The sequence below is a fragment of the Chenopodium album genome, chromosome 9, assembly GCF_948465745.1.
Source record: "Chenopodium album chromosome 9, dcCheAlbu1.1, whole genome shotgun sequence".
Lineage (NCBI taxonomy): Eukaryota > Viridiplantae > Streptophyta > Magnoliopsida > Caryophyllales > Amaranthaceae > Chenopodium > Chenopodium album.
Genome location: NC_137842.1, coordinates 2,124,187 through 2,139,116, shown reverse-complemented (window position 1 = coordinate 2,139,116; position 14,930 = coordinate 2,124,187). Strand labels below are relative to the sequence as shown.

General features: G+C 33.1%; 2 protein-coding genes across 2 annotated transcripts; one reads left to right on the top strand and one right to left on the bottom strand.

Annotated features, from left to right (window-relative positions):
- The first annotated feature begins 440 nt into the window (after window positions 1–440).
- LOC145559361 (uncharacterized) lies at window positions 441–7,408 on the top strand. Its single transcript, XM_081620785.1, has 7 exons — window positions 441–595; window positions 949–1,040; window positions 2,829–2,883; window positions 3,280–3,328; window positions 4,123–4,190; window positions 5,216–5,324; window positions 7,066–7,408. The coding sequence occupies exons 2-7, from the start codon at window positions 974–976 to the stop codon at window positions 7,177–7,179; spliced, it is 462 nt and encodes a 153-aa protein (XP_081476911.1). The 5' UTR covers window positions 441–595; window positions 949–973; the 3' UTR covers window positions 7,180–7,408.
- Window positions 7,409–9,910: 2,502 nt separating this feature from the next.
- LOC145558226 (BTB/POZ domain-containing protein At3g19850-like) lies at window positions 9,911–14,538 on the bottom strand. Its single transcript, XM_081619383.1, has 3 exons — window positions 14,278–14,538; window positions 12,812–14,032; window positions 9,911–10,602 (listed from the first exon to the last, which is right to left on the bottom strand). The coding sequence occupies exons 1-3, from the start codon at window positions 14,338–14,340 to the stop codon at window positions 10,120–10,122; spliced, it is 1,767 nt and encodes a 588-aa protein (XP_081475509.1). The 5' UTR covers window positions 14,341–14,538; the 3' UTR covers window positions 9,911–10,119.
- Between the last annotated feature and the right edge of the window lie 392 nt (window positions 14,539–14,930).

Below are 14,930 nucleotides of genomic sequence, written 5' to 3'. Positions count from 1 at the left end.
AAGTTTCAATTCATTGACAAGCAATCAAGTTTAAGATGATACTCTGTACCGTTCTGAGGCTTGCGCTTGAGCAAGGTGTACTGCAGTCTGGTCAGCACATCTATTTTGAGTAGAGTGATTTATTTGAAGTCTTCTTTGAAGACTTATTCCGAGCTAATCTTGTATACAAAGCAAAAATATTTATGTACTGAACTATGTATATGACTACCAATCTACCATTGCTCATACTTTATAACGCCTCCTACTGTTGGTAAATAGTCATTTCGTGGCGTGTTCATGATTGGCCTCGTGTTCATTTTGCGTCGTTCACAAAATCTATCTTAAACAATATGGAGCATAAAGTGTAGAATAGTTGTATAATTTGGCCAATTTATCAAAACGGACCGTGTTATCAAAACGGATCGTGTTCAAGTTGGTTCCTGCCGTGTCCATATTTTGTTTAATCGAAAAAGGTACACAATCATAATAGTCTCCCTTTTAGACATCAGTGCTCAAAAAATACTGTAAAAATCAAATCTTTCAAATTGCACAAATCTCAATCTTGGACATTCATCAATTAATTTTCTCCACGATCTCCATTGAAGCAGCTTCTCAGGTAAGATGTTGTTTCCATTTCTACTCATCAAATATCAATTTCGCATTTTAGGGTTTATCGTTAATTTTATTCTAAGTAAACTCATTTTAAGGTTCTCCAGTATGAACTGTTGCTTGTATAATTACAAACCAGCGAATTTGTTGCTAGAGAAGAAAATCATGAGCTTAATTTGGTATTTGAATCAATTATTGCCTATAATTTTAGGATGGAACTATGAAATTGAGTAGAATTATGAGCCTAATTTGATATTTGAATCGAATTTGGTTGCTATTGTGTTGCAGAACTCTTTGATGTTAGGAAGGAGCTATGAAATTGGAACAATTGAATTAAATTTGGTTGTTAATGTGTTGCAGAACCCTTTAATGTTAGGACAGAGCTATGAAATTTGACATTTTCTGTCAGTTCTCGAAGGCGGTAGGACGAGGCCTACTGGGGCTTCTTGCAGGTGAGAGATTTCCCAATTTTCTCCAATTTCTTTTTCTTCTAGTTACTTTTGCTAGGGTTATCTGTCGTCGTTAAATATAGTTTGAGAATGTGTTTTATGGATTAGACTGTTTTATGCTTATTATCTGCTTTGGTTCTTTAGGAATGCTTGTAATGCTTATCATTCATAGGTTATGGTGAGAATTGGTTTTTGAGAGACCGGGATGCAAAGGCATGACCAACTAGAGAATATTATTTGGAAGGTAGTATCTTGTCCATTTTAATCTAATGAAATTCACCTCTGACTTAATAATGATAGATGCCAAATTAATCTTACAACAGCTGTATGAAAGGGTGTGTTGGATTAAAGGGTGCTTGTCTCACGCGTATTTCTCAGCTTTAGTGAATGCCTCTCCTAAGGAGTAATTTACTTCGTCTCAGGGTTTGTATAAGGGGATCCCATTCATTCTCATTGTTAACTTCTTGATAGGATGTTTATGATGCACCCTTTAATCTTAGTAATAATCTACTCACAGTCTCAACATATTGAAACTTATAAATACTATATCTAAGATGCAAAGCAAGAATAACAAGATAAATCTAGGCTAAACATGAAACAAAACAATTAATAAGAAAAGAGAAATTGAAATATCTCACAAAACTAAATTGAAGAACTCAAGAACAATCCATGGAAGATTGCCGTAGAAAATTTAGGGCTAAAAAAACTAAGAGAGTTAAATAATTAGTGGAAGAAAATAAGTGTCAAAAGATGCTCTTTATTGTGTCTCCTCAGAAGGTATTTATAAGCCACAAAACTTGATTCTTAAAATAGTAGAAATCATGTGAAAGTGTGAAACCATGTCCGCTAAACCATCAGGCGAGCAAACCTGCCAGCAAACCTGCCTGATCCGGTGTGAATACTTAATTACAATATGGAGAAAAACCGGAGCAAAGAGCCTTCACCCAATGGGGCCAGGCGAGCTCGCCTGATTGGGCGAGTAACGGATCATCAAAACTGCTCATATTTAAAACATCATATTCTTGTTTCTCTTTGAAAATCGGGGTGTGACTTAATGTAGGAAAGCTCTTCAAGTCTACTTTCCAACCCAATTGGAATCACTTAATTGTTACTTGTAGATAAGTTTTGAGCAAAATAGTGAACAAGAGCCAGTTTAGGCACTTCTTTCACAAGCACTTTGCTTCATTTAGAGTCAAATTCATCCCAAAGAGATGTGTTGTTATCCTCGTGCAAGCTAGTTTCATTCTCCATGATAATTATACTCAAGTGTTGCCAAACATATTCCATTTGCATCGATTTCACTTGAAAATCATTGAAATGCCAAAAACACGCAAACGAGGAGTAGTAGAGCATAACTTGAGTAAACCATACAAATATGCACCTAAATGCTCTAAAATAAGCTAGAAATGCAGGATAAATGTACCTAAACTCCTAAAGTACATATATGAATGACTCACCCGTGTGACTCATCAATGTGCTTCGGGAGTATGTGGCCTTGGTGAGGTGTGAGATTCAAAATTGGCTTTGCTGTTTGTGAGATTTAGTTCGGAAACATTATGTAAGCAGCATTTGCTTTATCTTGCCACTTTAGTCCAGTGGAAGGCTCATTAGTTCTGCATTTGGGATAATTTTGGAACCTCCATCTCCATATCACATGTTTATATCCTTTATTGATAGTGCTCGGGTTTGTGTGCTCTTTTTACCGTGTTAATGTCATCTACGACTTGTTTCTTTTACCATACTGCCCATCTCTTGTTTAAGTCAGTAATGCCTATATCTTGTTTGCTGCAGGGGCCTTGGTGTTTGCTCTTGGAGCTATTAGCTTGGGTGCTCCAGTTGGCTCAAAGTATGTGTTACAGGGTTTCATTATGTTGTCTATAGAATTGTGCAGTGAATGATTGCAGAATTTGACCCCACACTATGTGTTGACCTTGACTTCCACAATGAAAGAAAGATACCTTATAAAATTCAAGCTAAAGTGTGTCGGAGGTGGAAACAGTTAGTACTAGAGCACCACCACCTACATCCCACCACACAACTTTTTTTTTTGGTACATTTCCACTATTTTTATATTCTAAAAGTACCCCATGAATTTTAAAATTTTGCATTTTGGGGGTCAGTATTAGTCATGACTGTTGTATGAAAACAAGAGCAAATGCAATATGAGGTGGATATGTTGGAATGTATGAGGATCAATGAATAATGTTATATCTGTTTTTTTTTTTTTTTTTTTTTGTGCCAGGTATACGCTGAGCACAATTAAATGGTCTCTGCTGATGTCATCACTTACGGTAAGTGAATGCTGTCTATCTCTTTCTCTTTCACACGCACTGTTGCACTCACTTGGATAGATGCACTTGTTCATTTTTGTTTTGTTCATTCTTATTTCTTGTGGTTTATGTGCTCTCACCTTTGCTTTCATTTTCTTTCCACTACAATTTTAACATATAAAGATGAATGAATTTTCCTTATGTTTGGCATGTAGAAAGTTATACAAGAAAATACTCCTTACGAGTTAAGAATATAAGAGTTAGCTGGTGAAATGAAGTGATAATCAAGAAAAAAAGGAAAAAAGAAAGTTGGAACTCATTACGTATGTATCTTGAAGGATCTTTGTTATATGAGAACTCTGAGGAGTCAAGGACTACCATTGTCCATGATTGAGAGTGTGTTTACTTCACCTCATTTGACTTATCTGAACATATACAAACTGATTGTGCAGAGCTGTGAACTGTACTTGGGTAGCCCTTTTGGAACTTTTTTGTGTGTGTGTGTGTGTGTGTGTGTGTGAGCTAATGAGGAACTACCAAAGTACATGATTGTGCTTGATAGGATAGTAATGACTTCCTGTAACATCTACTCGTAGTATATACTTTATTTATTTTATTACTATTTATTTAATCTTAAGAAGTATATTTAAGAAATGTTATTTCATCCCTAAAGTACCCTAGGTAATGAACCTAGAAATGGATTTTCCAAGACAGAAAAGCAATTGTATGTGTATTAATTCAAAATCACTTATACTTTGCCTATGTTTTATAGTACTTGAAGTTGGTAATAGTACTAAATTGCTATACTCTGGCAGTTCTTACCGGCTGCTGCTATTTTCGGTGCATCATGGGTAGACTGGCAACGTATATTTGTTAAAACTAGGCAAGTGTTCAAATATTCTTCTCTTTATATTTTTCCATGGTACTATTGTTGCTCTTTCCATTTATATGCTGCCCATCTCTTGTTACTCAGATTATCTGCTCCATTATGAATTGGCTGTGTGAAATTTTGTATATTCATGTTTTGTAAAGCCTCATTAGTCATCAGGTCCTACAGTGTCATCTGGGATAGCTGCGGAGTGCGGACTTTATATTATCCAAAAAGAAACAAGGAAAGAGACATCTCTTATCCTCATTTTGTCAGCTTTTGACTCAGTGCTGTAGTTTGGGAGTTGGGGGGGGGGGGGGGGGGGTGGGTGGGGTGGGCATAGTCGTGTAGCAGTACAAGGGAAAGGCTAGTAGATCCTATCATCTGGAAAGAACTGTAAAAATTTTGGCTTTTATGTTGGAAAGGGCAATGCACCACCCCACCCCACTGCTTTTCTTATGCATGACTAAAGAAGAAGGGTTCTTTCAATTAACACCACATTGGAAATTGACCAATTCGATTAGAATGTTTTTTCTTTACAGAAGCAGAGAGCAAGAAGGGAATTTTTGTTAAAAAGAAGTTTGTTACAAGAGTGAGAGAACAAAACTAGAGTAAATGATAGATAGGGAAGAAGAAAGAGAAGGAATAACCAGAAATATGTATTTACTCTATGAGAAAGCCAGCCTATAGAATGCTTAGAGCCTGTATTTCCTGTTAGTCAATCCAGTATAATTATCTCTCTCTACAATGCTTGTCCTTCTTTCACTCTGATGATCTGATCACTTTTTCTCTTCTAATCTCTCTCTCTTGGCAAGTTAAACCTGTCTGATACCAACTTGCTAAGAACCATGCCCTTGTCACCTTCGAATATAATCTTTTGGTCTTCTTTCACCCAAGCTAATACTAATGTTTTCTGCAAGGTCTTGATTATTATAATACAAATTCTGTCACAGCTCCTTAATTTTGCAACTAATTAGTTGCTACTTTTTGCAATCTTCCAAGTATTGCACATAACTTTTCTTATTATTTTTCAATTCCAGGCCAACAGGATTTGTTGAGTATATGGTTTGCCTTCCAGCACATGGTGCTATCATTGGCTCCTGGTTTGGGGCCTGGCCAATGCCACTTGATTGGGAAAGGCCATGGCAGGTAATTATTTACAAAATCTACTTTCTAAATTGTACTACTAGTATATTGACTTGGCATGTTTGCCAACACATAACTTTGACCAATAATAGCTTTAAATTTTTTTCAGTAAAAAATAAAAATAGTTTAAATTTTAATAATACATATTGAGATGTATCTAATAAGATCCCACGTGGCTATGGTTTTTCTTATTTACACATAACCAAATATGGTAAAGTGGAGGATGTGAATAGTGCTATAAGTCGATATGGTACATCAGGAGGGGAAAAAAAAAAGGACAAGGGGAGTATTTTTGTGATACTTTTCTATATTTTCCATGTTTTTGATTGAAGGTTATCAAATTGACACAAGCATGTTTCTCCAACTACAAATTATTCCTTAGTCACAGTTTGCTAAACTAGGCCCGTTTTGTTGGTTACGATGGCGTTAGTACTCAGTAACCAGCCTACACGCTCACATATAGTATAAAGCCATGATGATAACAATGCACCATATAGTTTAGCAACAACATATTTTTATTATACAAGAATAACACATATATTCACTGTACGACGGTCCTCAGGAAGTTTATTCCATTGAGGTTGTGGCCCTGTGGATTTATTATATTAAGAACCTGAATAATGTTAGATTTGTGCTTGACTATTCTCTCATTATTAATAGGTCTATTATATCAATCATTATAGTCTATTGCTTTTGTTGATTTAGGCTTTAGATATATGAGGCAGCTTAATATTAAAAAGACAGCTTATGGTTATGGGATTAGAAAGCATCTATTGATGTTAGAGCTAACATGATCACTGCTTAATGATACTCTGTATGCTTTCGGCATTGATGTTTTGGAGGAAAATGCTTTGGAAAAGAGGCATGTTGACTCAAGAGTTAGAGAGAAAAGAGTGCTCTCTGGTACTTGAAAAAACTTAATCTTGAAGAAGAGGAGCATGTTTTAGAAATCTTATGTAATGGAAATTCCCATAAAAGGTAAAACCTTTGATTGGAGCAGATATAGGAAATCTACTACTCTCATGAGAGTATGAGACTATGAGAGTCCAAGTTGATCTGTCTTCTGGATTATTGTGATATCTGTGAATGTTGAAAGTTTGCTTGCCCCGTCTCATTTTGTTGTGATATTATATATGGTTAATATAACTAGCTCCGTCTCATTTTGCTTGCTGCATTTCCTTTTTCGGCTATCCCCATTTACTTGCCATATATACTTTAAAAAAAAATGTCAATCTACTTTGGTTTGCCATCCACTACGTTTTGCTATATTTGGGTTTGCCATCCACTACGTTTTGCTATATTTGGGTTTGCCATCCACTACTTTTGTAGACAAGAGCAGAAAGCTCTACTGCAAAGAACTTCTCTGCTATATTTGGTTTTTGTGGTTTAAAGTAATTATGTTGAGTGAAACTTACTGATACTTGGTATTAATTTTATAGAATGCCTGGCACTTTTTTTATCTTTCTTTAATTTGGGTTTTTTTGGACCAATTCAGTTACTACTTGTCTTGTTAGTTGTTAATCATCTTTATTGTACTTGTAAAGTATTTTAAAGCACATTATTTAATGGGACATGATTTCCTCTTTTTACGGGAGAGAAAAACTATGATTGCAGAAGTGATTCCATCTGTATGTGGTTGGGAACTTTGAATTTTGCTGCTATTTTAGTATTTCATGGATGCTGGAGAGGGTCATTAGACACTATGATCTTCTATTTATTTGTTTCATATTCAATCGAATTGCAGGAATGGCCCATCTGTGTGACGTATGGAGCGCTCCTTGGCTATGTGATTGGCGTGGTGGCATCTTTTGTGTTATATTTCCATAGCCGTCGGAGACAGTGTGTCAAAGTAGACTAGGTTATGTACTTCAAATTCATCTTCTATTTCATTGTATTTCTAACCTTCAAATTTTTCTTTCTTTTTTTAGTCATCAAAAGAACAACAAAAAGTAGACGACATGTAATGGACCTGGTGAGGCTTAGATAAGGTATGCTTAGGTTTTACAATTTTAATATAGTTTGGAAATATGTTTTGAATCTAATACTAATTGAAATAGTGATCACTTTATAATTTATATGCTCTTAAATCTGAGTTTTATACTTTCGTCAACCTGTATCTCTTGCTCCTTGGGGCCTTTGTTTGGATCATTTAGGATTGAGATGAGCAACTTACGGTCACTCTTGAATTCGTTACCCACCTGCCTGCAGGTGTAATGTATTACTTGCAACTTTTGCGCGCATAATTGTACTCCATTAAAAATTAGTTACATTTTAAACTTATACTCGAGTTTGATTTGTCCGTCTTCCTCTTGTAATCACTTTCTCAAATAACATGCCAAAAAGATGTGTTGCAAGTATACAAAAGCAGACAAATGTTCAACTCTAGTATAGCTCGTAGTTTTAATAATTTCATCAACGTTTAATTTATACCATAGTGGCATATATAATATACAAGTTAAATATGTTGAATCTTTAATAATATAAAATTAACTTAAAAAAATAATGTATGTAGGATTGTACTGTATTTGTAGGGTGTTAAAATGTGTATATTGTAGAAACAAGTTGATATAGACATATAATCACGGGTTAATAAATAGTTGATGAGTCGTCTAATCTAAGTAACACCTTGTTTCTTACATTACCATCTTGTTTTCGTAGTTGTCATTCATTAGTACCTTTCCATGGTACTTTCCCTTTTTTCTCTTCTATTTCTTAATCTTTTTTGGCTTTATTCTTCACGTTATTATTATTGTTATTGCTGATTTTCTTCCCATTTTTTTCATCCCACTTGTATTGTAGTTATAATTCAGCTTTAGCTCCTTAATCAAAACAAAATTAGGGATACTATGACATGAATGTAATCTTCAAGATTTAGCGTATACTCTTATTCAACTAACAAAAGTTACGATGTTTGTTAACAATTTTGTAAAGCATGTTGTGAATGACGCTTAACTTATGATACACCCGATATTTGAAAACATTTATCTTAAATATTGGGGGTACTTATGGTCCTGTAGTATATTAAAGTTTTCTTGATATTTTTCACATGCATGTATACAATAAACTTATATACTTCTCCGTACTATGTATATAAAGAATTTTTTTACGAGAAAAAAACTCTAAGCTCAAAAGAAATTGAGTAATATAAAGCTTTGCATAAAGGTTATAAAACTTTTTTGACTGGATTTTTCCTATTATAAAATTATTATTGAATTTGAGTATAAAGAGGATTTCAAATTCAAAACTAACCATTTTACCAACAAAACAAATGGAAAAGAATAAATATGAAAAGAAACTTACTTGAAGCCAACAATAGAAACAAGTAAATTGACTTGGTAGCTAGAATTGTGGGCATAGCAAGTAAATTCACACAATATAATCCATAATTATATGACCCACCTAAGTTTCAAAAACATAACTAAAATAATACTATAAAATAAAATAAATTTTATTTAAAAAAAACATCATAAGACAAACATAAAAAGAATATAGGATCAGTTTTGTAGAATCTTTACTTCATAAGAGCCTCATCATTGAGCATTGATTTCTCCAAGTTTTCACTTTACTGTGATAATTTTTGTGACACGTACTAAATTTTGGTTAAATTATTTGATTTTTACAGTTTACTGAGTACTTTTTAGTTTTACTGACTATTTTGGTTTTAAAAAAACTGACACATAAACCTTTTAAAATGAGATTGTCATTTGTCACTAATTTAGAGGATGAAACTATTGGTTTCTAATTTTCTATATATATTATATACACTTCTAGTTGTATCTAATTGTTTAAAGTTTAAACTATGATCAGCTTGTTCTGTGAAAAAATATAAAAAATACATAAATTATGAGCTTGTTAATTAGGTAATTATTGTTGATTAGATAATAGTGTTGAGAGAAACATTCTACAGAGTAATTAAGTAATTATTGATCAATATTTTCAAACCTAGAGAGAATAAATTGTGAAATCCTTAATATGCAATTGTCATCTGTCTTACTCCGTACTAAATTGTTATTGTCATATACTGTATATATTACCTTATTTCTCAGTTTGGCGTCTTCTTGTTGTTAAACATTATTCTTGTTTAACAAAACACAAGTGTGAATATTAGTATATGCTACGTACCTCTGTTAATTATTATGTGCAATAAAGACGTATTATATATGAGATTTAAAATACGAGTATTTTTTTGTTGCACATAATAATTAACGGAGATATATAGCTAGTATTATTATTTTCAATTTTGATACGGAATTTTTTCCTTGATGAAAAATGGTAAATCCCTTAGCTTGAACGAAGCCAAACACAGACAAGTAAAACTAGTTATTGAGCACATAATTTTAATTACCATATACTTCCTCCGTTCTGTTAATATTGTAACAAGGAGGAAATTACGCATCTCGAAACACCTTTTATATGCTAAATATCTATAATTGTGTAAGAGTAAAAATTATAAAAAGTTGATATTGTGAAAGTATTTTATGAGACGAATCCAACAAGATCCCACTTGACTATATTTTGCTTAACGTATAACTCATATTATATGGTCAAACAAGAGTGATGAATAGTGCAAAAAGTCCATTGTTGCAATATTAATAGAACGGAGGAAGTATATATTGAAATATAACAAAAACATGCCTCAAATTTACAACCTTACACCAATTATAGAGACCCAAAAATTAAAACAAGGCATACATTGGGAAGAAAAGGGGGAAAAAACCATCTTATACACTTGTAGGGAGAAAATTTTTAAAAAGAAAAAAGAAAAAAAAAAAAAAAAAAAAAAAAAGCCAAGAAAATATTAACAAAGTCTTGTTGGTCTATTGTATGTTGGGGAGCTAAATGATTTGTTATGCTTCACCATTTTGGACATTTGACTCTTCATTTCCTTACACAAATTCTCCAATTCTAACACTCTCCATTGCATTCTTTGCATGTTCAACTTCATATCTTCACTTCCTTGCGATATACATTCATCATCATCCTCATCTTCAACATCTTCGTCGTGATAATGTTGTATTGTTGCTCCTTCTGATCCATATACAACAATTTGTTTGTTGTTACTCTTGTTTGTACTAGGGCTCTCACAATAATATTCCAATTGATTTGCTTTTGTAGGGGGCTCATAATTTGCATGTTTTTGAGAAGCAAGTGCTTGAACTGCAACCCTAGGAGGAATCCTCGGGTTCTTTGCTAGGTCCTTGCATGCTTCTAAGGATAGTTTTTCGTAGTTAAGACATCGACATAACCTTGATCGTTCTTCAAATGAGAGGGTCGGATGAGACTGCAATTATTAAATAAAAATGAAAAATAAAAATTATTGACTTACTTATCATATGGTACGGTATTATTCATTTCATAATCAAACTCACATTTAATTGAAACTATGGGACAAATAAAGTAAAAAAGTAACGAGCACTATGCTAATGCTAAATTTTAATATCGAACTCACTCGTATGTTTTATATGAAATTATTGGACATATGATGTAATAAACACAATACATCCATGTAGTAGCTCTCTAACAACTAATAATAGATGTATCTAAATCTTGTTCAAATTTTGTATTTTTGCTATAATATCCTTGCTACTTTTTTAGTAGCCACTCAAAGCACATTTATTAGCCACAAATTATTTTCGTGATTGTTCTTTTAGGAGTTGAGTGAGTGGGTGTGTGGGGTCCACATGAGGGTAATGCCTAGATTAGATTGGGTATAGTTACTAAATCAGTCAACTATGGCCCACATATTGATTTAATTCTTGTCCCAAGAGTAAAGGCAAGAATCTTCATTGATTGAATAAGCAAAAATGTTATGTGATCATGTTCATTGATTGAGTTCATAAGGCATATGCAATTAGGTACGAGGCATGCCAAGAAAACTTAAACATAAACGAGTGGCGGAGTCAGAAATTTTCTTACTTGTATTAAAGACGGTATTTATTGGTTTTATTTGCTAATTTAGTTAACATCTATTTTAACTAAAAAAAAAATATATATTACCGTAGATCGCAATATTGTTTGTCACGCACCCCTTTATAATAAATAATTAATTCAAATGATTTCCTTAAAAAATAAATAAATAATAAATAAAAAAAATAATTCAAATGTTATTGATGATTATACATTAAGAATGTGAAATATGAAAAGGGTTAAAAGTAGAAGTAAATGGTCAATTATAATTTTAGATGTTGACAATTAAGAAAAACATCTCAATCGATCAACTATGAGCCATGTAATAAAGAAAGAGCATGGACCATTTCCTCCATGATTTTTTAAAGTAATCTTACCTAAAATTATGATCTTTGGAGTATGAGACATCACTATACAATCTATCTATTAAGATATTCAACTACTCTCACTCTTTCACAAATTTTTTTTTTGAAAGTGTGTGACATGCTCCGCTAGTAATTAAGCATAATTATTTTCAATCTATTCGTGCATTATTTTCAAGTGAATGTGACATACTGCGTATTATTTAAGAACGAACATGAAATTTATAGAATTTAAAACCATTGCATCATTTATAGTAGTAAAAACTCGAGGACTAAAGCAATTAAGAGTTTAAGATACTAAAGTGCAAATATATACTTGTGATTGGTCTAAATTGCATACAGGTATAAAATGGTGACGTTAAATTGAACCATATTATAATTTAATTCAATACACGTCTCATTTTAATTTTAATTATGACCTATTTTTATTTTAAATGTAAATTTTACTGTTTTTTGAAAAATGGTGGGACACGTGTCACACAAAACTCTTACTAGATCGGCTTATGGACATAGTAGCATTGTATGTAGTACTAAGTACAAAGTAAAACATTATAAGAAGTAGCCACCAAGGATGAGTAGGGAAGGATAGTGGGGGAAAGAGAAATAAGCCATGTAACAAGAGGAAAATGTCATGTTCATAGCTAATAGGCAGGGAATCCTTTGTCTTATTTTCTCACCCTTGTCTCCTTTGTATTAAGTCTTTTTGTAGTCCTTAAAGTTTTAGTCCAAAACTACATCTATCACCCCAACTCATCAATGGATAACAAACAAACTTTAACACCATCAATAATAAGATGCCCCCAAAATGGAAAGAATCAATTTCAAACCCCATCATTTTTACAAGACAATATTCACCACACGAGACACAATCATAGTCCGTAACAAAATACAAAAAAAATATTATCTTCATGATAAATAAAAGTGTTAATCTAGTGGTAATTCTGTAAATAAATTTTTATTATTTTGTTGATTTATTTACAGAAATGCCACTAAATAAACGATTTTTATTTATTATGAAGATAAATTGAGGCTCTCTCCTTAATTATGCGACTTACTTTTGCAAAACTTACTTTCTGTACTTAACTCGTGTTTTTAACATATCTTTATTTAGTTTACTTACGTATGCTTATTTTAATAAGTCGAGGAGAACAAAGCCGAAGTAAAGAGGGTGGCTTGCAGACGAAAAGTAAACACATAGTAAAAAGAACATGTATTTGTTACCTCAAGGTAGATATCAATTGCTCTGTAGACTCCATCAAAGCAATCCCTAGCAGAATCTGGTAAACTTTGAGCAACACCTATGAATTTGGAGATTTTCAGGTTCTGATCAGGTGAAATTTCTGCCAAATACTGATCAACCAACCACCCCACTTTCTTTAATCTTGCTATTGAAACACCTTCACAATGTACAAACACTCTAATCAATCTTATTACAAGATTAACATCATAAACACCTCCAACAAGATGATTCCCTTCAATACTATGTCCTGATACTAACAGATCATCGAGTTTCGCTAAATCGAGCATACTGCCTATTAGTCTCTCCAATCCACTTCTGCAGACTCTGCTGAGTCCAAATCCTGTTACTAGCCTCATTACCCAAAACAGTGCTCTGCAAGAAAATGCAGTCCTTCCCATCAGAATCACTCCATAAATCGCGGTATCTGCAAGCCCACTGTAATCAGCTTTCGAGTATACAGAGCAGTTCTTCTTGCTCTGAAGCGCGGTTTTAAGGTAATGAAGCGCGAATTTAGTAAGCAACAGGCTGTTATTGTCACTCCCAAAAGCACCCAAATTCCGAATTACCCTCTCTATTACCATTGGAGATAGTGTAGCCAAATCATCAAACCACCAAGCCTTTGTGTTACTACTAGTAGTATTGCTAATAGTGTTATTGGTGCTTGAAGATGACAGTGGTTTGCTCAAATCTGGTGTATTAGTCTTATATGATGAATTCGAAAGGCGAATTCTACGAGACATTGTGTTATCAGGAGAGGATGAGGAGGAAGAATTCGACGAAAAGATAAGGGATATGTCAGAGTTCTGAGCAATTTTCGCAAGCAAAGTGGTAATGAGTTTATCAATGAGATTACTTGAATCGGCTATTGTGTAAAAGGGTTCACAAGTTCTTAAACATTCAAGAACATCACCCCAAGACCAATGAAACATTTCATCAAGAAAAGTTTCAGATTGTTGAAAAAGATTGTAACTTGAGTACTTATCAGTCATGTTCAGAAAAATCGAAGCGCAATAGAGCTGACAGACATTATGAACTGTGATTGGAATTCTACCATTGTTGTAACAGAATCTTGAAATTAGCTCAAACCCATCTGAACCTCCAGGAAAATCTTCAAGGGTAAAGCTTAATTTCTTGATTTGAGTTCTTTTCTTTTCTTGTTTGATCAATTTCCTGAGTTTTCCTGAAAAAGCTGAGACAATTTTCTGCAGGAAAATTGAACACAGAAATTAATTTTCCTGTTGAAACAATATTGCTACTTATCAATTAATAAGATATGATTTCTTTTTATAGAATAACAATGATGTCAAAGCATTAATCCCGAAAAGATGAGATCGGCTACATGAACCAAGATTTTATCTGGAGTAGCCGTCTTGTGGGTAGTTGATAGAATTGATGATAAAGAAATAAATGTGTTACATAAAATAGACATAGATAGATACATACATACCTGATTGAGAAAGAATGTTTGTTGGCCATTGATATGGATTTGAAGATCACATTGGTCTGCCATAATTTGATGGTTATTTACATTGAATGAAGCTTGAAATAGAAAAATGAGAGACAGAAGAAAAGGGGTGATATTCTGTTATCTGAGAGTTGGCAGGAGGTGAAGTAGACAGTGTGGTTTGGGTTATAGAAATTAGGATAGCATGTGTGTAGTGTGTTGGCAGATAAACAGGAAAATATTGCTGTCTTTATTAATACCTTTGCCACAATATTATATATATATTTTTTTATATGGTGTAGATTTTATATATATATATTCTGTCCGTTTTATGAATTATGAGTTTATGACAGTGTAACATATATGCTTGTAATTTGTAAGTGTATAACTTTGATCGTTAATATATGAAAGGTAGAGATATTTTAAAATGAGAAATGAGAAAAACCAATAAAAGGTTATTACATGACTCACGTCGTCAACATGATGTATACGTACAAAAGATTGACCCTCATACAACGGCGTCGTAGAAAGATGAGACGGTTGTTATTTACATTCCGATTAAAATAAAGGGTTTAATTATAAGGAACTTCCCTAAAAAAAACAATTTATTATGAGGTTTTAGACTAAAGAAATTTTTAAAACAAGGAACCTGTGGT